Raw genomic sequence first — 25446 nt, 5'->3', positions numbered from 1 at the left:
ACTCTTGTAGTGGTACAATCTGATTTTGGTTTAAGACTCAAGAAGATACATAGTTATCTAACTAAACATGCAGGATCCTATGGTTTGGCATACACATAGCAATGGTCAGTCACCTCTTCCTTACACTTAAGATAATTATTCCGAATATCTAATGTTAGGACATGCACCATATGGATTTCAACCCTAGAAGACAAGTACCTTCACATCTCATTGCCCACAGCTTGTCACTATCATTCAAGAACACTACGGAATTCTTGGAATGCTGGAATTAATGCTAAGGATATTACGAAATTTCTGGAATAACTGGCAAGGACACTGAGCAATATCAGGAATGTCAAAAAGGCACTAAAATGTCTCAGAATGTCTAAAAGAACAGTATACTTTTCAGAATGCCTAATACAAGCAGAGGACACATTTTGGAATGCCTGATTTCCACAACTATCCATTACTCCATACTCATACTTCCTACTAAAATCCCGCTCTAAGCAAGCAGAACTCTAATTTTTGGTCTATACTGTCAAGCATTTCATGCCCTAATATTTACTACTTTCCTACATTGAACTCTTACTAAACATGCTAAACAACTTCATACTCATCCATAATGGTTTTGAAAGGTTTATGTCAGGGAGGCAAACAAATAAAGAAATCAGCCACAGTGATGTGTGTGCCCACTCTTACATGAACATATCAGCCTCGGTTGTTACAATGATTCATTAATTCATTCACTGCATTATTGTCACATAACTTGTGATAAATGAACACACATCATACCCCGGCATTCATGAAGTTCACTCTCTGGCATTGCCATCCACAGCCACCTTCCTCAATTTTGATAACACTAATTTGGGAGCCATGAGGTAAAATGCCACATTATACCATGCCATTTACATTTAGAGAGATCTGATTATTTATACAAACAGCACTCACTGTCACATAACTTCTGATTTTATGATGGATTCATTCACCACAGTGGGAATGTCCTCAGCAGAAAATCAAACTGCTGCAGTGTATTTATTTTGAACAATCACTCTTCCTGCTTTGTTTAGAAGCAGATCACCTGGCCACATTTGCTTTCTCCATACCAAAAAACTCTTGCCCACACAACAATCAAACATTCATTACTATTACAAGTTGCAATACATAATAAACATATTACTCCAGTGAGGTTGTGGCTCTGGATAAGTTCAGAAGTAAGATCACCTTGTCCATAATTTTTCTGAATAACTTATATCCTATTTCCATCTTTTATCTGTGTCATGCTTACCCATTTGTTTATGTAACAGTTCTCAGATATGCAATTACCACATTTGGAAAACACAGCTTATGTATACTTGAACAACCATCAATTTTAGACTCAGCACAGGTGTGACCTATACCATTATAGGTAAAAAGGAATGAAAACACCCATACTCTAAGCCATTCTAACAATTTTCACACAATTTATGTAGTTTTCTGAACATCGACACCAAGGAATCACAGCACAAAAAGTAATGGGCCTAGAAAAATATCTACACTGGCAATTACAATTAATCTTTTGCTAGACAAGTGCTGCAGCACTGCCTAAGCACACACCACCTACTGCTGTTGTAGATGAGAAGTGGTAGTTCTCCAAGTTATGAAAAGCATTATTTATCAGCTTTCATGCCAGCAGCTCTGTTTATGAACAGTTCATGTTCTGAGAAGAGGAAAACTTATTCAATGTTGACGAATGGCATCACGTGCCTACCTGATATGGAAACTCTAGGGCACCACCTAGTAGTGATATGAGGGTTGTATGTTAACTAATATGGTGCCTGTGTCAACATGTCAGTTATATGCATATTGCTCCTACCAAAATGAACCAGAGGCTACTGATGTGTGTATAAATTAACAGCTCAGAAAATCCTCTAGTGTCTGGGGCTCCAAAGGAAATTGATAGGCGTAACATTTATAATAGGCTAGTGAGGATATAAAAATGCAAATAAAGGGATGATGTGCAGTAGCAACAGGTAGTGCACTTTGTCACACAACAGCCAACAATACCATTGTGCTGCATATCTCTGTTTTCTACACTTTGCGGGGGGGAGGGGGGGTTGAATTTTTGGCAATGGTTTCTGTGTTAGTGGATAAATTGTGTGGCTATTTGGACCCTTTAATGCTCATTATTGGTGACAAAGAAAAAAACAGATACTGCACCAATATCCAGGAGTGACAGTGTTCTATTTATACAAATTTTTTGAGAGAGAATCAGAAGCAGAAACAGAGTTTGCACATAGCAAACAGTGCCAGTTGTCAGGGTAGAGAAAATCAGGAGCATATGGGATGTGACAGAGGCAGAGAGGAAATTTGGGAATTCAATGTATTTTCTTATTGCGATATGCATTATGCAATCACTTTCTTATGGGCTCACTTCTCTAAAAAAATAATAAATATAGATAGCAATATTAAAATTGGATCCCACTGTGTGGCAAAGCTTGTCTTCTCTTGTGAGCCTTATTTCCTACTTCATGAGAAGCATAGTGTTATGTCAACAAGAAACAAATGAACATGAAATACCCTACAACCACAACTGGAAAAACAAGTTGATAGTTCCAGTTTTAATATCTTAAAGAGTATTTTTTGCAGTTGCTTGACTACTCATTCCAAGTAATATGCGCCACATAATTTAACTGTGGGTGAAGTCTTGATACTTATAAATCAGCACCTTGCCTGTCTGGGGTTTTAGGGACCTAGTACTAAGACACTATGTCACACATGATAAATCGCCTCCATCACTTGGCTGTACAAGATTTCTAATTTATTCTACTGGATGCCTAATTCCCCAAATTAAAACCAAACTGCCGAATTGCAAGGACAGCTCAGTCTTCATGGTTGTTCTATGGCTCATCTGTCAATGTTTCTCTCTGAACATCGATAACATGTGCTGCAGGCAGAATAGTTCCATATCTACATCTGCATTTATACTGCGCAAGCCACCCAACGGTGTGTGGCGGCAGGCTACTGTCATGACCTCCCTTTCCTGTTCCAGTCGCGTATGGTTCGCGGGAAGAACGACTGCCGGAAAGCCTCCATGCGCGCTCGAATCTCTCTAATTTTACATTAATGATCTCCTCGGGAGGTATAAGTAGGGGGAAGCAATATATTCGATAACTCACCCAGAAACGCACCCTCTCGAAACATGGACAGCAAGCTACAGCGTGATGCAGAGCGCCTCTCTTGCAGAGTCTACCACTTTTTGAGTTTGCTAAACATCACTGTAACGCTATCACTCTTACCAAATAACCCTATGATGAAACGCGCCGCTCTTCTTTGGATCTTCTCTATCTCCACCGTCAACCCGATCTGGTACGGATCCCACACTGATGAGCAATAGTCAAGTATAGGTCAAACGAGTGTTTTGTAAGCCACCTCCTTTGTTGATGGACTACATTTTCTAAGGACTCTCCCAATGAATCTCAAACTGGCACCGATTGCCAACAATTAACTTTATATGATCATTCCACTTCAAATCATTCCGTACGCATACTCCCAGATATTTTACAGAAGTAACTGCTACCAGTGTTTGCTCCGCTATCATATAATCATACAACAAAGGATCCTTCTTTCTATGTATTCGCAATACATTACATGTGTCTCTGTTAAGGGTCAGTTGCCACTCCCTGCACCAAGTGCCTATCCGCGGCAGATCTTCCTGCATTTCACTGCAATTTTCTAATGCTGCAACTTCTCTGTGTACTACAGCATCATCTGCGAAAAGCCGCATGGAACTTCCGACACTATCTACTAGGTCATTTATATATATTGTGAAAAGCAATGGTCCCATAACACTCCCCGGTGGCACGCCAGAGGTTACTTTAACGTCTGTAGACGTCTCTCCATTGAGAACAACATGCTGTGTTCTGTTTGCTAAAAACTCTTCAGTCTAGCCACACAGCTGGTCTGCTATTCCGTAGGCTCTTACTTTGTTTATCAGGTGCCAGTGCGGAACTGTACTGAATGCCTTCCGGAAGTCAAGGAAAATGGCATCTACCCGGGAGCCTGTATCTAATATTTTTTGGATCTCATGAACAAATAAAGCGAGTTGGGTCTCATACGATCACTGTTTCCGGAATCCATGTTGATTCCTTCAGAGTAGATTCTGGGTTTCCAGAAATGACATGATATGCAAACAAAAAAAATGTTCTAAAATTCTACAACAGATCGATGTCAGAGATATAGGCCTATAGTTTTGCACATCTGCTCGACGACCCTTCTTGAAAACTGGAACTACCTGTGCTCTTTTCCAATCATTTGGAACCTTCCTTTCCTCTAGACTTTCTGTACACGGCTGTTAGAAGGGGGGCAAGTTCTTTCATGTACTCTGTTTAGAATCGAATTGGTATCCCATCAGGTCCAGTGGACTTTCCACTGTTGAGTGATTTCAGTTGCATTTTTATTCCTTGGACACTTATTTTGATGTCAGCCATTTTTTCATTCGTGTGAGGATTTAGAGAAGGAACTGCAGTGCGGTCTTCCTCTGTGAAACAGCTTAGGAAATAGGTGTTTAGTATTTCAGCTTTACGCGTGTCATCCTCTGTTTCAATGCCATCATCATCCCAGAGTGTCTTGATATGCTGTTTCGATCCACTTACTGATTTAACGTAAGACCAGAACTTCCTAGGATTTTCTGTCAAGTCGGTACATAGAATTTTACTTTGGAATTCACTGAATGCTTCACGCATAGCCCTCCTTACGCTAACTTTGACATCGTTTAGCTTCTGTTAGTCTGAGAGGTTTTGGCTGTGTTTAAATTTGCAGTGAAGCTCTCTTTGCTTTCACAGTAGTTTCCTAACTTTGTTGTTGAACTACGGTGTGTTTTTCCCATCCCTCACAGTTTTACTCGGCACGTACCTGTCTAAAATGCATTTTACGATTGCCTTGAACTTTTCCCATAAACACTCAACATTGTCAGTGTCGGAACAGAAATTTTTGTTTTGATCTGTTAGGTAGTCTGAAATCTGCCTCCTAATGCTCTTGCTTAACAGATAAACCTTCCTCCCTTTTCTTATGTTCCTATTTACTTCCATATTCAGAGATGCTGCAATGTCCTGCTGAGGAAATTTATGTGAAATGTATTCCAGATTTTCTCTCAGTTGTTCTGCCACTAATGCTGCTGAGTCGGGAAGTCGGTGAAAGGAGCCAATTATTAACCTAGCTCGGTTGTTGAGTATAACCTCCACCTGTAATAATTCACAGGAACTATCCACTTCTATTTTTCTACAGGATAAACTACTACTAACAGCGACAAACATGCCACCATCAGTTGCATGCAATCTATCCTTTCTAAGCACCGACTGTAGCTTTGTAAAAATTTCGGCACAATTTATCTCTGGCTTCAGCCAGCTTTCTGTACCTATAACGATTTCAGCTTCGGTGCTTTCTATTAGCGCTTGAAGTACCGGTACTTTATCAATGCAGTTTCAACAGTTTACAATTACAATACGGATTGCTGCCTGGGCCCCGCATGTCCTGACTTTGCCCCGCACCCTTTGAGGCTGTTGCCCTTTCTGTACTTGCCTGAGGCCATCTAACCTAAAAAACCGCCCAGTCCATGCCACACCACCCCAGCTATCTGTGTTGCCGCCTGCTGTGTGTAGTGGACTCCTGACCTATCCAGCGGAACCCGAAACCCCACCACCCTATGGGGCAAGTCAAGGAATCTGCAGCCCACAAGGTCGCAGAATGGTCTCAGCCTCTGATTCACACCCTCCACTCGGCTCTGTATCAAAGGTCCGCAGTCAGTCCTGTCGACGATGCTGCAGATGGTGAGCTCTGCTTTCATCCGGCTAGCGAGACTGGCAGTCTTCACCAAATCAGATAGCCGGCGGAAGCCAGAGAGGATTTCCTCCGATCCATAGCGACACACATCATTGGTGCTGACGTGAGCGACCACCTGCAGATGGGTGCACCCTGTACCCTTCATGGCATCCTGAAGGACCCTTTCCACATCTGGAAAGACTGCCCCTGGGATGCACACGGAGTGCACATTGGTTTTCTTCCCTTCCCTTGCAGCCATATCCCTAAGGGGCTCCATTACGTGCCTGACATTGGAGCTCCCAACTACCAGTAAGCCCACCCTCTGCGACCGCCCGGATCTTGCAGACTGAGGGGCAACCTCTGGAACAGGACAAGCAGCCACGTCCGGCCGAAGATCAGTATCAGCCCGAGACAGAGCCTGAAACCGGTTCGTCAGACAAACTGGAGAGGCCTTCCGTTCAGACCTCCGCCTCCGGAATGTCTTTCGCCCCCTTCCACACCTCGAGATGACCTCCCTCTGTACCACAGGTGAGGGGCCAGACTCAATGTGGGTAGTATCCCAGGCAACCACAGCTGTAGTTCGATCGGGGGATGCGTGGGATGAGCTGGCCGTCCCTGACAAACCCCCATCCGGACCCCCACAGTGATGCCCATTGGCAACAGCCTCAAGCTGTGTGACCGAAGCCAACACTGCCTGAAGCTGGGAGCATAGGGATGCCAACTCAGCTCGCGTCCAAACACAGCAGTTGCAATCCCTATCCATGCTAAATATTGTTGTGCACAGAAAGTCTCAACTAACCTACAGAGAGCGCAAAAATTCGACCCAAAATTTAAACAGTTATTAAAATACAAGACTGCCTAGTAAATGCAGTAATGCTGCTACTTGCGCACTGCTGACACACTGCTTGGGGGCAGAAGGCTAACTGTACTGTAACATATGAGTGTAACAGCTTACAGCTTACTTACAAGTTGCGCTATTGTCTCAGCATGTGAAGTTTGTATTCGTATTGCACATACTGGACAATGTCTGTGTGTGTGTGTGGGGGGGGGGGGGGAAGGGGGGGGGATGAGGGGTTTGGCATGCATGCACAATCCAGCATATCAATCAGTACTTACCTCAACTAAAATACTACAGCATGATTCAGGTAGCTTCTGAGTTTCAGTAAATTCCTGCTTGATGATGGTATCTAAAACCCGAGCACTGGGGCTGCTGTGTGCACCTGGTTTCTCATGCAAATATTTTTCATACAAATTAGCTCCATACACATCTGTGAATATGTTATCACTGTAATATAAAAACAGATATGAGAACATTTTACTAACAAATACAATCAGAACTGTAATAATAGCACAAACTTAAAACTTTCTAAAACATTATTCAGTAGAACAGCATAGCATAATAATTTATTTGACTGGGATAATTTTTATACTTGTACAAGACTTTGCAGCTTAATAACAGGAAAAACATCATGTCATATATACAGCTGTATGAACACAAACAAATGAGTTTAAAGAGGATAGGCATAAAGTCAGCCATAGTCTTGTTGAAGGAACCAGCCCAGTATTTGCCTGAAATGACTTAGGAAAGCATAAATCAGGATGGCTAGCCAGATCATGAACGTCCATCCTCATAAACCTGAGGCCAGTGGCTTAACAAATACACTGCCTCAATTCACTATATGCTAAGAGTAAAATACACTTTTGTTTATAGCATTACATTAGTCATATTCCATGTAGAGTGGTGTCTGGGATGTGTGAAGGCTTCGAAGTTGTACATTTTATTTATCAAATTCATTTCAACATTAAATTTCTGAGTTTCTGTGAGCGTTCAGTGGAGTACGAGGCTTAAACACCACCACTTTATTTACATGAAATCTAATGTGCTCTGGCACAGTTGTTCAATACATCTGTATCCATGCATCTTACACTTTTCTGTACTAATGTTAAGCCCTTGAAGTCTTTGTGGAAGTTGTTTGCTGTCCTAATATTATATTCATGCTTTTCACATTTTTTTTGAGAGAAGAGAAATATTTGTAATGCCACTGGACCTTAAAGAATACATGTATCGCTAAGTAGTTGTCACCACATTTGTTTGACTAGATCTCTGCAGGATGTTATAGAATTAAACTTGAGTATTTTCAAAATACTGTTCCCCAAGAAATGATTCCATAACTTATTAGTGAATGGAATACTAAAAATAAACTAATTTCTTCGTACTTAATTCACCAACAGCTGTAATCATGCATACTGCAAACAGTCAAACTAAGGCAATTCATTAATCCCAGGCAGTTGATTTTCCAATCAAGGTTGTGATCAACCTGCAGCCCCCTAAACTTGACACTTTTTACCTTTTTAAGAAACCTGCTTTTATAGCTTGTGGAGTTCTAAGAGAAGTAGTGAACTGTGTGTGCTGAGTCTTGTTGAAATTCAGTGATAATCCATTTGCCGGCCGGTTCTAGGCGCTACAGTCTGGAACCGCACTTCGGTCACAGGTTCGAATCCTGCCTCGGGCATGGATGTGTGTGATGTTCTTAGGTTAGTTAGGTTTACGTAGTTCTAAGTTCTAGGGGACTGATGACCTCAGAAGTTAAATCCCATAGTGCTCAGAGCCATTTGAACCATTTTTGATAATCCACTTGCCTTTAACAACCTGTTGATGTTTTTGGATTTTCATTAATTGCCTATTTTAGTAAGAGGATTGTTGGCACTTTTTATTTGTATACTTGTATCATCCCCAAAATGGGTAAAATTTGTAAGTGGTACGTCATTTACATAAGAAACAATAGAGAACCCAAAATCAAACTGTGGGGTACACCATGACCGACTGCTTCAAATTCTGAGTGCCAATTGTTGTGTTATTGACATAAACTGAACATTTTGCTTTCACTCATACAGATAAGGTAAAAACCATGAACCTAATGTGTCTACTATTCTATAAACAATATTTTAACTTTCACTTTAGGATATGATAATTCAGACAGTCAAAAGCTTTAGCTAAGTCACAAAATATTTCCAATAGTTGTAATTTCTGATTCTAGTATATCATATGTCTAGAAAAATTTATAGAATGTTCACCATATAACACAAACTTTCATGGTCAGAATTTGTGTCCTTGGACCACTGCCTAATGCACACAAAACAAAATTAGCCAAGGATGTACAATGTTCAGCTGACAGTACTTTTTGAAATACAGCCTGTTTCCTACTGAGTATGTTTCCTGTACCAAGTGTTTATAAAGTCCATTAGATATTATCTTCTTGAACACCTTTAAGATACTGACAGTAGTGAGATGGGTTGGTAACCCTTTACTTATGTTTTGTCTCTTTTGAGGAGTGACTTGACAACAGCATGTTTAAGTTACTATGGGAAAGTATTAACGTGGAAAAGATTCACTACATAAATAGCTCAATATACACAGTCCAGTCACATTAATGTGATCACCAGTCAAAAGCCGGAATAACCATCTTTTGCAGCACAGACATGCAAGAAGAATCAGTGATGTTCTGGAAGGTACCAACAGGAATGTGGAGCCATTCTGAATTCAGTGCTGTGGTCAGCTACATTACGTTTCTTGGTTGAGGATCCATGGCGTGAACAGCATGATTGAGATGGTCCCACAGATTGTCGAATGGATCAAAATCCGGAGGGGGGTGGGGGTGGGGGGGTGGGGTTGGTGTTCTTTGAACCACACATGTACACTGCTATCTGTGCAACATGTTGCACTGTCCTGCTTGTAGAACCACCATGCCGAGAAAAAAAACAAATTGCATGTAGGTTTGGAAAGGGCCTCAAGGACAGATGTATACTTTCGTTGATCCACTATGCCTTCGAGAATAACTAGAACATCCACGAATGTCACAAAAACATTCCTCAGACTATAACACTCCCTCCTCCAGCCTGAACGCTTCTGATAATTGTTGCATGGTCATACACACCAACGGCTATCTGTCCGATGGAGCATAACACATGATTCATCTGAAAAAGCCACCTGTTTTCACTCAGCGTATATCCAGTTGCAGTGCCGACATGCAAATTCCAGCATTTGTCACCAATGAACAAGAGTTAGCATGGGTGCACGAAGTAGGCACCTGTTGTGGAGGTCCATACGCAGCAACATTTGCTGATCGGCCATTAAGGAGACACTGTAGGTAGCCTCTTGATTTATCTGGGCACACAGATGCTTAGCAGTTGTATGTCTACTTGCTCATACACATCTCTGCAACCATCATTCACCCCTCATCTGCTGCCCTTGGTGCACCACTGCCTCAGCACCAGTTGTGGATAGCGCCATTTTGCCATGCACGGTATACTTTAACCACAGCTCACGCAAATTATTTACAAACTTAGCCATTTCAGAAAAGCTTCCTCCCTTCGAATGAGAGCCAATGATCATGCACTTTTGGATATCAGATAAATCACTCCATTTTCACTTTACAACAATGACTGCACTGTTTCCCGCATTCCCCTGACATGCTTTATATGTCCTTCGCTATTAGTGCGGCCACCTGCCAACTACATCTACATATAAACTCCGCTAGCCACCAAACAGTGTGTGGCAGAGGGCACTATTCACGCCAAATTCATATTTCCCCCCCTCTGTTCCACTCATGGATCGCGCGAGGGAAAAATGACCGCCTGAACACCTCAGTATGAGCTCTAATTTCCCTTATCTTTGAATGGTGATCATTGCGTGATATGAAAGTTGGTGGTAATAATATATGCTCTACATCCTCGACGAAGATCGGATTTTGGAATTTAGTGAGCAGCCCCTTCCGTTTAGCGCGTCGTCTATCTGCAAGTGTGTCCCACTTCAAACTGTCTATGAGATTTGTAACGCTCTCACGATGGCTAAATGTACCAGTCACAACTCTTGCCACTCTTCTTTGGACCTTCTCAATCTCTTGAATCAGACCCAACCGGTAAGGGTCCCATACAGACGGACAATACTCTAAGACTGGACGAACTAAAGTATTGTAAGCAATTTTCTTTGTTGAAGGACTGCATCGCTTCAAGAGTCTACCAGTAAACCGCAATCTACAGTTCGCCTTACCCGTTACTTGTGTAATCTGATTGTTCCATTTGAGATCCATTTGAATAGTCACACCCACATACTTGACAGATGTTACCACTTCCAAAGACTGGGCATTTATTTTGTTCCCGTACATTAATGGGGGTTTTCGATTTGTTATGCGCAGTAGGTTACACTTACTAATATTGGGAAATAACTGCCAGTCATTACATAACACATTTATTTTCTGCAAATCCTCATTGATTTGTTCACAACTTTCATGTGATACTACCTAAATGTAGACTACAGCATCATCAGCAAACAGTCTAATGCTGCTGTCAACACCATCATCCAGATCGTTTATGTAAATCGTAAAAAGCAGTGGACCTATTACACTGCCCTGAGGCACACCTGATGTTACGCCTGTTTCTGTTGAAGTCTCCCCATTCAGGACGACATACTGCTCTCTGTCTGTTAGAAAACTTTCTATCCAACCACATATGTCATCGGATAGACAGTAAGCTCATACTTTTTGGAGCAAGCGACAGTGCGGAACCGAGTTGAACACCTTTTGAAAGCTGAGGAATATGGCATCAACCTGGGATCCGGTATCTAGAGCCTGTTGTATATCATGCACAAAGAGGGCCAGCTGTGTCTCGCATGACCACTGTTTCCTAAAACTGTGCTGGTTTCTGCAGATGAGCTTCTCAGAGTCTAGGAAGGTCATTATGTCTGAACACAAAATATGTTCCATGATTCTACAACAAATCGATGTCAGTGAAATTGGCCAGTAATTATGTGCACATGATTTTCTACCCTTTTTATAGATTGCAATGACCTGGGCCTTCTTCCAGTCCCGTGGAACTTTCCGCTGTTCCAATGATCTCTGATAGATAAGAATGGTGCTGTATTTGTAGCATAGTCAGCATAAAATCTTATGGGGATACCATCTGGGCCAGATGCCTCCTTGGCGTCTAAGATCCTTCCTTGGCGTCTAAGGATCGTAACAGTTTTACAATCCCAGATACACTAAACACTATGTCAGCCATCCTTGCATTTGTTCGAAACATTATTAAAGAATTAAACAGTAACCTACAGTAAGCTACACCTACTGATTATCCCTCGAATTTATAATGTAATATAATGTAAATAAACATTTACATACATGTGAAAATGACCTAATAAAACTATAAAAACTGCTACCTTCAATGTATCGAGTCTAAATGACACTAATAACCGTAAATACTGAGTATTGTACACTGATAGATGCAGGTACAAAACAAAACCTTTAGCTAACAATAAGAGTTCAGAATGTAAAGCACAAATAAGAACTCTACTTTATAGGAACCGTTGAGCTTACAGTACATGATCACCAAAGCCCACAACAAGCTAAGGGAATTAAGCAGACGGTGAGGTGAGTTTTAGCTTAAACTGTATGTGACAAGGGCTCAGAAGTTGTATTATAACACTGATTTACTAGACATTGTAGTGTAATACTAATTTACCACACATTTTACGTTTGCTCATCTGTTTACGCTCGCAGGTTGTGCTAGTCAAAACATTTACAAGTGAGGTTAGACTCCACTGTCAGTATCACTTTTCCTAATAAAACGTATAAAAACTGCTACCTTCAATGTATCAAGTCTAAATGACACTAATGACTGTGAATATTGAGTACTGTACACTAACATAAAATGATTAACCCTCGTATTTATAATGTACACAACAATTAACATACACGTGAAAAAAGATCTAATAAAACATATAGAAACTGCTACCTTCAATGCGTCAAGTCTAAATGACACTAATAAATGTAAATCCTGAGTACTGTACACTGACTTAATTGATAATCCCGCATATTAACGTCAGTTAAGAATGTAAACAAACGTTTGCGTACACGCAAAACTGTCATAAACAGAAACTTTGCTTTTCCTATTCAGACGCAAATAAAAACTGAATCCTTCAATTTATCAAGTCTACCTGATACTAATGCACAGAAGTACTATAGAATGCACAGCAAAAACAATTACATTACTAGCTAAATTACTTATCTGGTACACAGCAAGTGAAAAGCCCTCATAGCCAGCGGCAAGGCTGTGAGTGGTTATTGCATGCTGCCATCGAATATAAGTGTAGTCACATTAATGGGACTGGACCAAGTATTACTACATTTAGATGAACAACATTTTATTATTTTACAACAGATTTCCTCAAGTTACTTGTACATTTTTTTTTAAAGAGATTTGATATGACTGAAAACTTCTTCTGGAGATGTAATATGAAGCGGAACTGTATTCCTCAGTTTCTGAGCTATTCAATTTTCTCAACAAAAGCAGATCAGAACATATTCTTACAAAACTACTAGAGCACCGAGCAAAATGCCCTCATGCAACTAAAGCTGAATCACGACTCCTTGAAACACTCGATCATTCTCCTTTCTGTCTGCCTCAAATATATTGCAGGTCATCAGTTTCATACCTTTCTGCAGACAATGTAGTAATTTCCCTCCTTGACCAATCTTCAACTATTAAAAGTCATTAGTACTTACTGAAAAGCAAATGAACTCAAAACAAGGCAGTTTTAATTGTCTTGAGGACAGAAGTAATTTTTTTGTTTTTGTTTGCAGAATACATAAACTGGCAACTGTGCAATAACATTAATTATTAAAAATTCCAAAATTCATACATCACGTACATGCTGTATTTATTGCCTCACTCAATGTCAAGCAATTACAAATAATAATTTAACTAAAAATATTACATAGAAGATAGTTTTAGGAACAAAATACTGTTTCATTGACTATTTAGCAACAAAATGTTTAGTTTATGTCATCCTCTGACATATTCAGAGAAAATTATAATGCATCAGGAGGTTGCTTGTAATGAAAAGTTATAATTTCTAGGTTTAAGGCAATTTTTAATATCTCAACAATTATTTCAAGTGTTGATCTGATACTCATACAACAGTCAGGTATTGTTTGGAATCAAATTTTGGGGTAACCCTTCAAGTCAAATAAAAGTTTTCAGAGTCCACAAAAAGGGTGCAATCTGCATTTTTATAGTGTGAATGCAATAACACCCTGCAAAAGCCTGTCCAAGAAACTGGATATGTAACTACTGCTTCTCAGTATATTTATTCCTTAGTGAAGTGTGTTGTAAATAATATCTCAGTTCATAAAATCATAACTAGGAACAAGAACAACCAACATAAAAACTTAAAGGCACTTACTTCAGTGCAGGAAGGAACCCAAAATTTGGTTACACGCACACAAATTCGAAAACTTGCCAACAACCATAAGAATTTATCTACAAATTAAGTTCAGTCTGACTTACCTTGTTGCCAACTCTTTATTCCTCTCTGACAAATTTCTAAACAGAACCACTTGATGTACTGCAATTATTAGTATTATTATTATTATTATTATTATTATTATTATTATTATTATTATTATTAATGTATTTTTTATTAGTATCACATAATGAAAAAATCTGATATTTCCCACATCCATGATGATCCCCTCAATATGGACTCACAGAATGAAGATTTCACCTAATGTAATCTAACTGGAGAAGTGACTCCTGAGAACACACACACACACACACACACACACACACACACACAAAAGAATCTAGGAAGTTCATACAATACACACTAAATCAAAATCACTGGGGTCATCGAAATTCTAAGCATATTCTTTCTTGAACTTTGAAAGATGTGAAATAAATATGGGTCTCTAATGGAAACACGATGGTTTTTCTTTAAACTTTGGAACAACATATTAATACTGGGTGTACACATTCCTGTGAGATAATTCCTCAGATAATTTTTAAATTGCTCATAAATACCTTTGAAGTCAGTACAGTTTTCTCATAGTGACTATATCTGATAGTTTTATATAAGATTTTCTACTGCAACTGGAAAGACTTTTTAGCTCTTAAGCAGCTTGTAAATGTCTCAAATGGTGGGGTCACAGTTTTCACAAGCATTACTCTCATGCTGAGTGGCAACTGATATTCCATGATAGGATTTTCTTAGTGAGCCATACATTATGCAGCCACAGTCAAGTTGGAATGGATGGAGGCCTTGTAAAATGGTAAATGGTGAAATGTGTCGGCTAACTTTTACACTATAAGTAGGTAACTACTCTGCAATTCACAATTCATAATCCGCAAGTCAATGTACAGTGCGTGGCAGAGGTTACCCTGTAACACTACTTGTCATCCTTTCCTGTTCCACTTTTAAATAGAGTGAGGGGAAAAAGACTGACTGTATGCTTCCATACGAGACCTAATATCTCTTTTCTTATCTTCATGGTCCTTATATGCTCTTTCACCAAGTCTTGCAAGACTCAGCAGAAGAGCGCCTCTGAAGATGTCCAGCGCAGTCCTGGACAAAACGTCAGGAATGAAGAGTTACTTGGACCACGACGTCACATCCCGAAAAGTTTACCGATAGTGAAACAATGTTGTCAGAATGGGGAACAATCACTACAGGTGTACTATAGGGATCAATCTTCAGGGTGCTGTTCTTGTCGGCATTGTCATTGTTATATCCAAAAATGCAACTATTATAACCATGCCTAATGGAGAAACTGCAACACTTGAAAATTTACATAAAATTTGCTTGAAAATTAATAACTGTTTCCCTGCAAATGGGCTGTCATAGACTAAGATAAAACATAATACATACATTACTGTATGTATTACACAGAACAAGGCCATATCAACAGAAAGCCATTACAAGCAATACTATTACACCATAAAAGAAATTTAAAGTCATGCTTATTATTTTTAATGCAGTGGACTCTTTATTATGCGTGTAATTGGGAACTTGAAAACCACAGATAATTGAATTCTGTAGATAAACTGCAATTAAAGGTAATGTATTAGGGTTGTTCAAAAACAAACATTAACTACAATGTCATTATTAAAATCACTTAATTAATGTTTATTATAAATTCTACTTTATTCATCGTACTTTGTGTGAAAATACAGTACTTACAAAGAACAGAGTGCAAGCCAGTTTCAAGTTACACTACATGACTTTGAAACAAAATAGTTTTGAATTTATTTCTGTCTCACTGAGGTAGCTTGTCTTTTTACATATCACACTACGAATTTTATGCAATACCAACTAGTCAGAAAGAGGAGCATCTTCTTGCTGTTCCTGGTAGTCTAGTAACCCTTTGGACCATTGAAGTGCTGATGCATGATTGATTACTGTTTCTGAAATTAGATGATTGTTGTCATCTTTGTCACTCATTCACCACCTCAGATTTTCCTTGTACTTGCTGAACAATAGCACTGTCACCCAACACATCATGACCTAGCTCTGTGTGGCCCACGTCATACCATTCAGAAGCATTTTCTTTGTCAACAGTGTCACACCCTGGAGTACTTTTAAAAACAACAGCTATCATTGATAATGAGCAATCTTGTTCATCAGTGGAATCACTGATTCCATTAGTTTTAGGATTGATGATTGCTATGAATTACGAGGTGCATTCAAGTTCTAAGGCCTCCGATTTTTTTTCTCCGGACTGGAAAGAGATAAAACATGCGCATTGCTTTAAAATGAGGCCGCGTTCATTGTCAATACGTCCCAGAGATGGCAGCACCGTATGGCAGATGGAATTTTACCGCCAGCGGCGAGAATGAGAACTGTTTTAAATACTTAAAATGGCGACGTTTTCCTTACTTGAACAGCGTTCAATCATTCGTTTTCTGAATTTGCGTGGTGTGAAACCAATTGAAATTCATCGACAGTTGAAGGAGACATGTGGTGATGGAGTTATGGATGTGTCGAAAGTGCGTTCGTGGGTGCGACAGTTTAATGAAGGCAGAACATCCTGTGACAACAAACCGAAACAACCTCGGGCTCGCACAAGCCGGTCTGATGACATGATCGAGAAAGTGGAGAGAATTGTTTTGGGGGATCGCCGAATGACTGTTGAACAGATCGCCTCCAGAGTTGGCATTTCTGTGGGTTCTGTGCACACAATCCTGCATGACGACCTGAAAATGCGAAAAGTGTGATCCAGGTGGGTACCACGAATGCTGACGGACGACCACATCGCTGCCCATGTGGCATGTTGCCAAGCAATGTTGATGCGCAACGACAGCATGAATGGGACTTTCTTTTCATCGGTTGTGACAATGGATGAGACGTGGATGCCATTTTTCAATCTAGAAACAAAGCGCCAGTCAGCTCAATGGAAGCACACAGATTCACCGCCACCAAAAAAATTTCGGGTAACCGCCAGTGCTGAAAAAATGATGGTGTCCATGTTCTGGGACAGCGAGGGCGTAATCCTTACCCATTGCATTCCAAAGGGCACTACGGTAACAGGTGCATCCTACGAAAATGTTTTGAAGAACAAATTCCTTCCTGCACTGCAACAAAAACGTCCAGGAAGGGCTGCGCGTGTGCTGTTTCACCAAGACAACGCACCCGCACATCGAGCTAACGTTACGCAACAGTTTCTTCGTGATAACAACTTTGAAGTGATTCCTCATGCTCCCTACTCACCTGACCTGGCTCCTAGTGACTTTTGGCTTTTTCCAACAATGAAAGACACTCTCCGTGGCCGCACATTCACCAGCCGTGCTGCTATTGCCTCAGCGATTTTCCAGTGGTCAAAACAGACTCCTAAAGAAGCCTTCGCCGCTGCCATGGAATCATGGCGTCAGCGTTGTGAAAAATGTGTACGTCTGCAAGGCGATTACGTCAAGAAGTAACGCCAGTTTCATCGATTTCGGGTGAGTAGTTAATTAGAAAAAAAATCGGAGGCCTTAGAACTTGAATGCACCTCGTAGTTATGGTTGATTGTTTTACCTTACTCCACACCTTCAACATTTCACACATTGCGTCTAGCACAGTCAATTGTTTCCAAAATGTTTGAAGGTTGCTGCGCTCATCAAAAAGTTTTTGTAGCAGATTTCCTCTATAAATTTTCTTCAAAGCAGCAATCCGTTGGCTGAATTAAGGCTGTCATATAAGGGGATAAATATTTTACAAATATCATCAATTTCAGAACAAGCTAATTTGGATGGGATGGTGCATTGTCCATTAACAATAAAGCCTTGCAAGTAGACCCTTCAATGTTAAATGTTCTTATACCTGTGGCACAAAACAATTATGGAACTATGTTTGAAATACTGTGCAGTTCATCCAAGCCCCTTTTTGGTGAAAATAATGGATAGGTAAATTGTGCATTTCTTTTCCTTTGAAACAGCATGGTCTTTTAGCTTTGCCTATTACACCAAGCTTAACTTTATGTGATCCCATACCATTAGCACAACACACGTTATCCTTTGCTTACTTGATTTATAACTAGGCACACTACATTTTGTCTTTTGAGAGCTAATGTCTTTGCTGATAGACAGTTCCAAAACACCCCAGTTTCATACACTTTGTATATTTTCCCCAGCTCTAAATATTCTCATGCAATAAACTCTTTGATATCATTACAAAATTCAGAAACAGCCTTATTATCTGCATTTAGCTTTTCTCCTCGGATGGCAATCTCCCAGATACCATGAAGCTGTTTAAATATTGTCGGGCACCCAGAAGATTCATTAAAATCTCCTTCAATCCCCAAGCTTTTAAAGAAAAATTGGGGTTGTTTGGCACATATTGGGCCACATACTTGTGTGCCCTCTGCTCTGTTTTGCGGAAACCATTGCAATATGGTTTTATCCAGTTCCGCATATGTAGACATTTTCATAGTTTCCTGCTTTGACAAACTTTTCAATCAGTCAGAACTGTTACCAAACTACACTATTTTGTCTTTGATTTTTCCAAATATCACGGATCACAGTTTCATCCACATTGTAAATCAGTCCCAAATACTGCGTATCAATACTGCCTTCCTCAAGCTTGTCTATTATTTCCAGTTTCTGCTGTATCATCAGCACAATGCATTATCACTTTTCAGAAATTGTTCAGCACTAACAGAAACAAAATGACTACAATATCCACCACAACAATACAGTCCAGCACTTGAAGTTTTCAAGCAGCATATTGTTTATGATATTCATGTTGTAACATGACATTACTGTTCACAGGTAACTACTAAATGTTCACAGGCAACTACTACTAGGAAAAGAAAAATTTTCAACAGTCTCAAAAAAAAAAAAAAAAAATTGGAAAAATAGACTGTGAATAACCTGCAAAGCGGATAATCCACCCGCAGATAAACTAGAGTATACTGTACTATTTAACTGACTAGCAATGAAGATTTTAAGCAGTAAAAGCATTTGTTGAAGATTTAGTTTGAAGACATTATGGAAAACAAATAGAATATTTTTTTGTAATTAATTGTTACTTACATAGATTTTAATGACAGCACAGAATAGGAAACACTGGACACAATGTGAGATAAATACATAAAAAAAGTAAGCCTATTACGGTGTTCAGTGGTTTTTTAACATATCTGTACCTTCCCTCATCTAACAATGATCCATTTTTCCATTTGACTTTTACAGACATAAACCAGCATCAAATATCTGCAGATAATCAATCAATTTGAAAAAATACCATTCATATAATCTATACCTTCTTTCACTGTATCATTGTATTACTTTTAAGTACACTGAAAAATGTCTATGGCGTATCAGAAATAAAAGGGCTTCATTGGAAAACATTTATTTTCATGCACCATATTTAAAATAAAATTTACTTACCCTATCCCATACAGCCTCTGAGGGTATGTTGTTAAATCAGCTGCCAGTGAAATTAAAATATTATTTGAATAATAGTACGTTATTTCACTTGGCTTTCCTACTAGAGCAGAATATATAATGTCCATACCACTTATTTTTTTGTAGAGTGCTTCTAAGCATGTCAGGAATGCTCCGTGACCGAACCTAGTTAACAAGAAACAAACTGTCACTGTATTTTTTTGAAGGTAGTATTCCCTGTACAGAATGATTTAGGCAGAAAAAATTGAACTTTGTAGGAACCTATGAATTCAAAAGAATGTTTATTTTACCTATAAGAAAGAAGTCATTACAAAATTACCGTACTGCAAAATTTTTCGACCAACCAGCCGTATACTAAGTATAAGAGCTGAAGTGTTTTGTTGGAGACCTCATCTCAAATGTATTAATTGCCTAAAGTCATTTGACAAAAACTGGATCAGATTTTCCTGTGTGTGTCATGTCAACATTGACTTCTCAGCATCCAGCAACAAAACACAGATCTTATATCAAAAGGACGTTTTCAGTATATATAATGATAGGGCTGTTAAACTCCAGGTATACATTCTACAAAAATCATGTTACTGGCAGAAAACCAATGACTGTGCAACTGACTCTGTAGGGTGTGTGAAAGTACTTTTGACATCAGCCACATGTTAATAGGATGAATAAGGACACTGGCTTTCACTTTACCTAGATGTTTTACCTTTCGGTAGTGAGACTAAGGCAAATAATAATCAGCTGTGATGTAAGCACAACACGGATAATCATTTCCAAAATGATTCAGTACTAAAAATGTTAGCTAAGTTAGCTACTCTAAAGGTCTCTCTCTCTCTCTCTCTCTCTCTCTCTCTCTCTCTCTCTCTCTCTCTCTCTCTCATCCCCCAATCACTCATTCACAATTGTTTTATTTCTGTCTTTTGCACACATTTCCCACTCACAAATCAAGTATCATGACCCACAAACCAACAAGGTGCACAAATTTCTTTGGTAATGAATATGCTTCTGCAGCCATTGTTACAGCAGTGGCCAAAATATGGGAGAATTTTACATAGTGACAATGTTCTCACATACCCAGAAGAGTTTTATTCGTTCCAAATTATTGAGAGTTTGTATGCTGAACAACAAAAATAAAAATCATCAACTAACATTGAACTGATCCAAAAGGAAATAAAGAACAAAAAACCACAATCTGGTTTTCTTGTGTGAGAGAGAGCACTGTGGTGTGCCAATTCAGATAATATGAAACACACATTCATGATCCAAAAGTTAATGCAAGAATTTTAACATATGCAAACAGTCATATAACTTTGGGGGAAACCACCATTGTACAGATTCAACTGAAAGAGTTTAAACCTCAAACAATGAACAGTCCAGGTATGAAATCAATAATATTATGAAAAGAATAAACTGCTACTCACCGTAAAAATTATGAGTTGGGATGCAGACAGGTACAACAATAAGACTGTTATACATTTAACTTTTGACCAGAGCCTCCTTCAGAAACACACACACACACACACACAGTGGCTGGAGATGTGCTGGCTTGTGTGAATGTATGTATGTTTTCTTTTCTAAAGTAGGCTCTGATCAAAAGGTAAATGTGTAATAGTCTTCGTTGTAAGTAAAGACAAAAAATGTTATTCATTATTTTATCCATTATGTATGTTGAATGTGTATTTGTCTCTATTCTATTTTCCAGTTTCTTATGTTAATAAAATGCCAAAGTAGCGTGACCACAACTGTATGAAAAAGTCTAGTGAGCCTCCAAATAAGATTTCCATTCCTTAAGAGTATAAATCACAGGGCAAAATATCGCAGCCAAATTGTAACAGTTATTATGAGAGGCTTATTTTAAACAAATGTATCTCCTCCACAATAAATAGATAATCTTTGTTGAAATAAAGTCTGATATTTTAGATTATACAAGTAGTGGCACAAGAAATGACCAACAAAGCTTAAGTATAGAACACACATAAGTAGAGTCAAAGGCCTACTGAAAAAAACTTTAAGAATTAAATATAACTGATTGAAAGGACACAACTGAAGTATTTACAGTCAACACATTGAACACTTTCTCTCAATTCATATTCTCCACTACAACCATCTTATGTCAGAACTGACTATCTAAATTCATCTCCTAAGCTGTGTGGTCAGTGCGGCTGACTGTCATACGGAGGACCTGGGTTCAACTTCCGGTACTCCCAGGGATTTTATATTGATGGAAAGACTGGAACGGGGTCCACTCAGCCTCGTGAGGCCAACTGAGGAGCTACTCAATGGATTAGCAACACTTCCAAGGCCAAGAAACCCAAGAACAACTACATGCCTCTCCATACTGCATCCAATGACACCACTGGCTGATGGTGACATGACAGTCGGCAGGCTTGATTGGCCCATTAATGGCCAGAATGCAAACCTTTACCTTTACCTTTACCTTTGTTTCCAATAAACTACTGCTATATCTATGCTGACTGAGAGTGTTCTGCGGATTTAATTCTGAAAATACTTTGTAATGTGGTGGTAATGAAGCATAATGTTGTACATCTGTTGTTGATAAAATTTAGAAGACAGCAGGCAAATTCTGAACGCACCTAAATAAACTCTTCATAAACACCAATGACTTACCTTTACAGGATAATATTTTTGCAAATGGACCACTACTTATTATCTTTACAGAAGAGAATCAGTGAATTTTATGTGAAGCAATTATCGAAATGACATTGGTGATCTAACATCCCCTATCCTGCATCAATTAAAATAACACAATGACCACTTTCGTAGAAACTGTTATTCCTCACATATTACTTAATGAAAACAGCCCATTATTACCAGTTTACAGAAAAATCTCATTCTTGAGTTTATTACATGAATAACACTCAATTGGGATGGATGCCTTTCTGTAACTTCTTCACTGGTTGAGTATCTTTTGCTAAAACATAAGCAACGTCTAATTTCAGCTGTACACTATGTTCACATGCCTTATATTGTGAACAGCGTCATGTTACATAGCACTAAAAGTATCAGTTTGATCAAACCATAAAAATGATACATGTAAATTTCTTAGAGCATTGTACTCAGTCTCAACCACTTAAAAAAAAACTGGGTTTTGTTGCAAACCAATAAACATTACAAAAACTGCAAACTGGAAATGCCTCCAACTGAAGAAAACAGCCCATGTCCTAGCCACATATATGCTAGGGAGGCATCTTTCCATAAAAGTAGTTCAAAAGAGGTTCAATTTGGGCCATGATGGGTCTTAAAAATTACAACTTCTTTTTACCACAACCAGCCATTCATTCCCCCACTTACATATTACTTCTCTACTTAAAATAGAAGAAGCCGAATAGCAAATACCTCTCATGTATTATGCTGGAGAATGATGTAGATGTAATAGCAATACATGAGACCCACACTAAGGCCAATGCAGATCTTTAAACGATAGGAAAAATGTAGACTGTACTCAGGGCCATATTTAAGGTGTGTGATGCTGCCATGCAGTCATTTATTTTATGCCCCCCTTCCTAAACTACACCACTGTCATTCATTTATGGACTACCAGCAATAAATTTCCATAATCATTAACTTCAACTTTAATCTTTATTGAAGTATAACTACCACATAAACAACAAACTTGGCCACAATCTGTGGTACAAATACAAAGAAAATCACTACAGTTTAATAGCCTACACCCAAATTACTTCACTTACAGGTAGACTAGTAGTAAAATATGAGTTTAATGACAGGTACAAATATTTGTCAACACTTTGCCAATAAATTATTGAATGCTTAAATGCTGATGCAATGCACATTAAAATCAAACTTAAAAATTATTTTTCAGTGGCAACATTTTGCCACCCCCAAAATTTTGACATCCTCCGCAGTTGCTCATGTCTAAATACAGCTCGGGCTGTACTATTGCTGGGAATGGAATTGCTACAGACGTCAAGTCGTAACAGATAGATTTCAAATCAACTCACAAAAAGAGATCAGGAGATATATTTGTTCTGGCAGTTGAGCTAGCCAAAATCACTGTGGTTAATATCTACAAACCCTTGGAGTCTGCTGCCTTACAGTCAGTAAATAAAAAACATTAGTACATCAATTCTGCTAAGCTGCTGATATGGAAACAACGCCACATTCATTCAAGTCCTGGCACTCCTTTTGCTTGAGAAAGTGGAAGAGTATGGTTTGAATTATAATATATCATGAAACCTCGTGTTGTCCATCTGAGTGACATCTTCACACAGCATATGCAAGTCACAAATGCTCAGTGCTACTAATTACAACTGTACAATTGCAGTCACACACATGAGCCACCCAAACTGAAGACATGAAACTATGGGCTTTTCATAGAACACCGAATCAAAGATAGCACATAAGCATCCTGAATGGGGTAAAACTGCTGTGGCCAAACTCATAATGGAGTCACTGTTAATGTTGGATAAAAAAATAGGAGCAGTTGTGTCACCTTGAATCACTTTGTTATGGAGCTAAGAATTTAGGTGCCACATGGTTACTTTTACTTAGTATTGGTAAAGGAATATCTACACTGGATGCTCAAAGCATGCAGAGAAGACTTGTGTTGTCATACAAGTTGATAAACACTTGTACTGGAAAGCCTGGCAAGCACTGGATCTCTCTTGGCAGTAGGTTACAGTTCAGGTCACTGACAGCAGCATCAGTACTGAATATGTGGTATGAAATGAAGTCTTTGGTATATTTCCCATTTAAGGTTACTTTGGTATATTTACCATTTAAGGTTACTGCTGTCACAGCTCACTCAATTATAAATGAATGTGTATGAGCCTCTTTAGGAAATGGCATCAGTAAGTTGCAAGAACTAGTGAAGCTGCCTCTCTGGGCTTAAAAAATATGCACATAAAACCCACAGTACATTGCAGTCAAGGGTGAAGGTTCATTTCCAACAGCAGTTGTAGGTGAATCTTAAGACGTAAAAGTGCACAGAATTATGCTTCCAGCTAAATGAATGAGAATTTCATGACTGAGAACAAGGGTTATAAATTAGCGATCCAAAGTAGAAATGGGATGGTTGCAATAGGAAGTTCACTTAAAATGTTACGGTTCACAAGAATATGCTACTTGTTTGTTTATACAGGAGGACAACTGCCTTCTTTTCCTTGTGCCTTTGTCCTGCATCTGCACAGAGTCGGTATGGTTATTAATTGGTATAATTAATTTAAGGGATGTCCTGTTGCCACACCATTACCCCCTGCCCCCCCCCCCCCCCCCGGATGGAATGTGTGTAGCCCAACTGTCAGCACGTAGAGCGATTCATGTGAAAGCGTGCAAAAGTTTTCAAAATGTTTTGCAAACTGTGTAACTGAGGCAGGACTTGTTTACAAGCCCAGGATTCACCTAAACAAATGTGAGGAAATGCCTAAAAACCACATCCAGGCTGGCGGGCACACCGACCCTCAACGTTAATCCTCTGGGTAGATTCGATCCAGGACCTGCACACCTCACCATCTACACACAGTTGTCCAGGTGGGTGCAGGAGGACAAATATATGAACAAGATATTCAATTGTTTGTCATAAATTCTGATCCTGTTAATTAACTTTAGCTTCATGCTCTGCATATCCTCAATTACAAGAAATCCCCACTCTGAAAATGAGGAAGATTGAAGTGTAATTAAGAAGATCCAGGAGGGTACACATGGTGATGCATAGTATGTACTTTGAGTTCAGCTCAGTCTTCAGGGATGCCAAAACAGTCAAACAACATTACATGGTCAGAGTGCTGCATATCAGAAAGTAGTGCACTTTTTTATAAGAGCAACACTGAACAAATGTGTATAATAATCTGTAAAATATACATTTTGAGTAAGTACAGTTACAATTTATAGGCTGCAGAGCTTCATTTAACAATAAGTGGCAACAAAAATGTTAGTGTAGAAGATGTAAATTGTGGTGTCACTGCAAGGCACCACACTTGCTAGGTT

General features: G+C 39.1%; 1 protein-coding gene across 2 annotated transcripts in view; it reads right to left on the bottom strand.

The window, feature by feature from the left end:
* LOC126248731 (haloacid dehalogenase-like hydrolase domain-containing 5) overlaps window positions 1–25446 on the bottom strand; it is a 99518-nt gene that overhangs the window by 7130 nt on the left and 66942 nt on the right. For both annotated transcript variants that reach the window (XM_049950049.1, XM_049950048.1), the window contains 2 exons: window positions 19468–19650; window positions 6892–7060 (listed from right to left, as the gene is read on the bottom strand). In XM_049950049.1, the coding sequence (XP_049806006.1) occupies window positions 6892–7060; window positions 19468–19650 (352 nt within the window). The remainder of the gene's footprint in view (window positions 1–6891; window positions 7061–19467; window positions 19651–25446) is intronic.

The sequence above is a fragment of the Schistocerca nitens genome, chromosome 3, assembly GCF_023898315.1.
Source record: "Schistocerca nitens isolate TAMUIC-IGC-003100 chromosome 3, iqSchNite1.1, whole genome shotgun sequence".
Taxonomy (NCBI): Eukaryota; Metazoa; Arthropoda; class Insecta; order Orthoptera; family Acrididae; genus Schistocerca; species Schistocerca nitens.
This window is presented reverse-complemented; position numbering and strand designations above follow the sequence as displayed.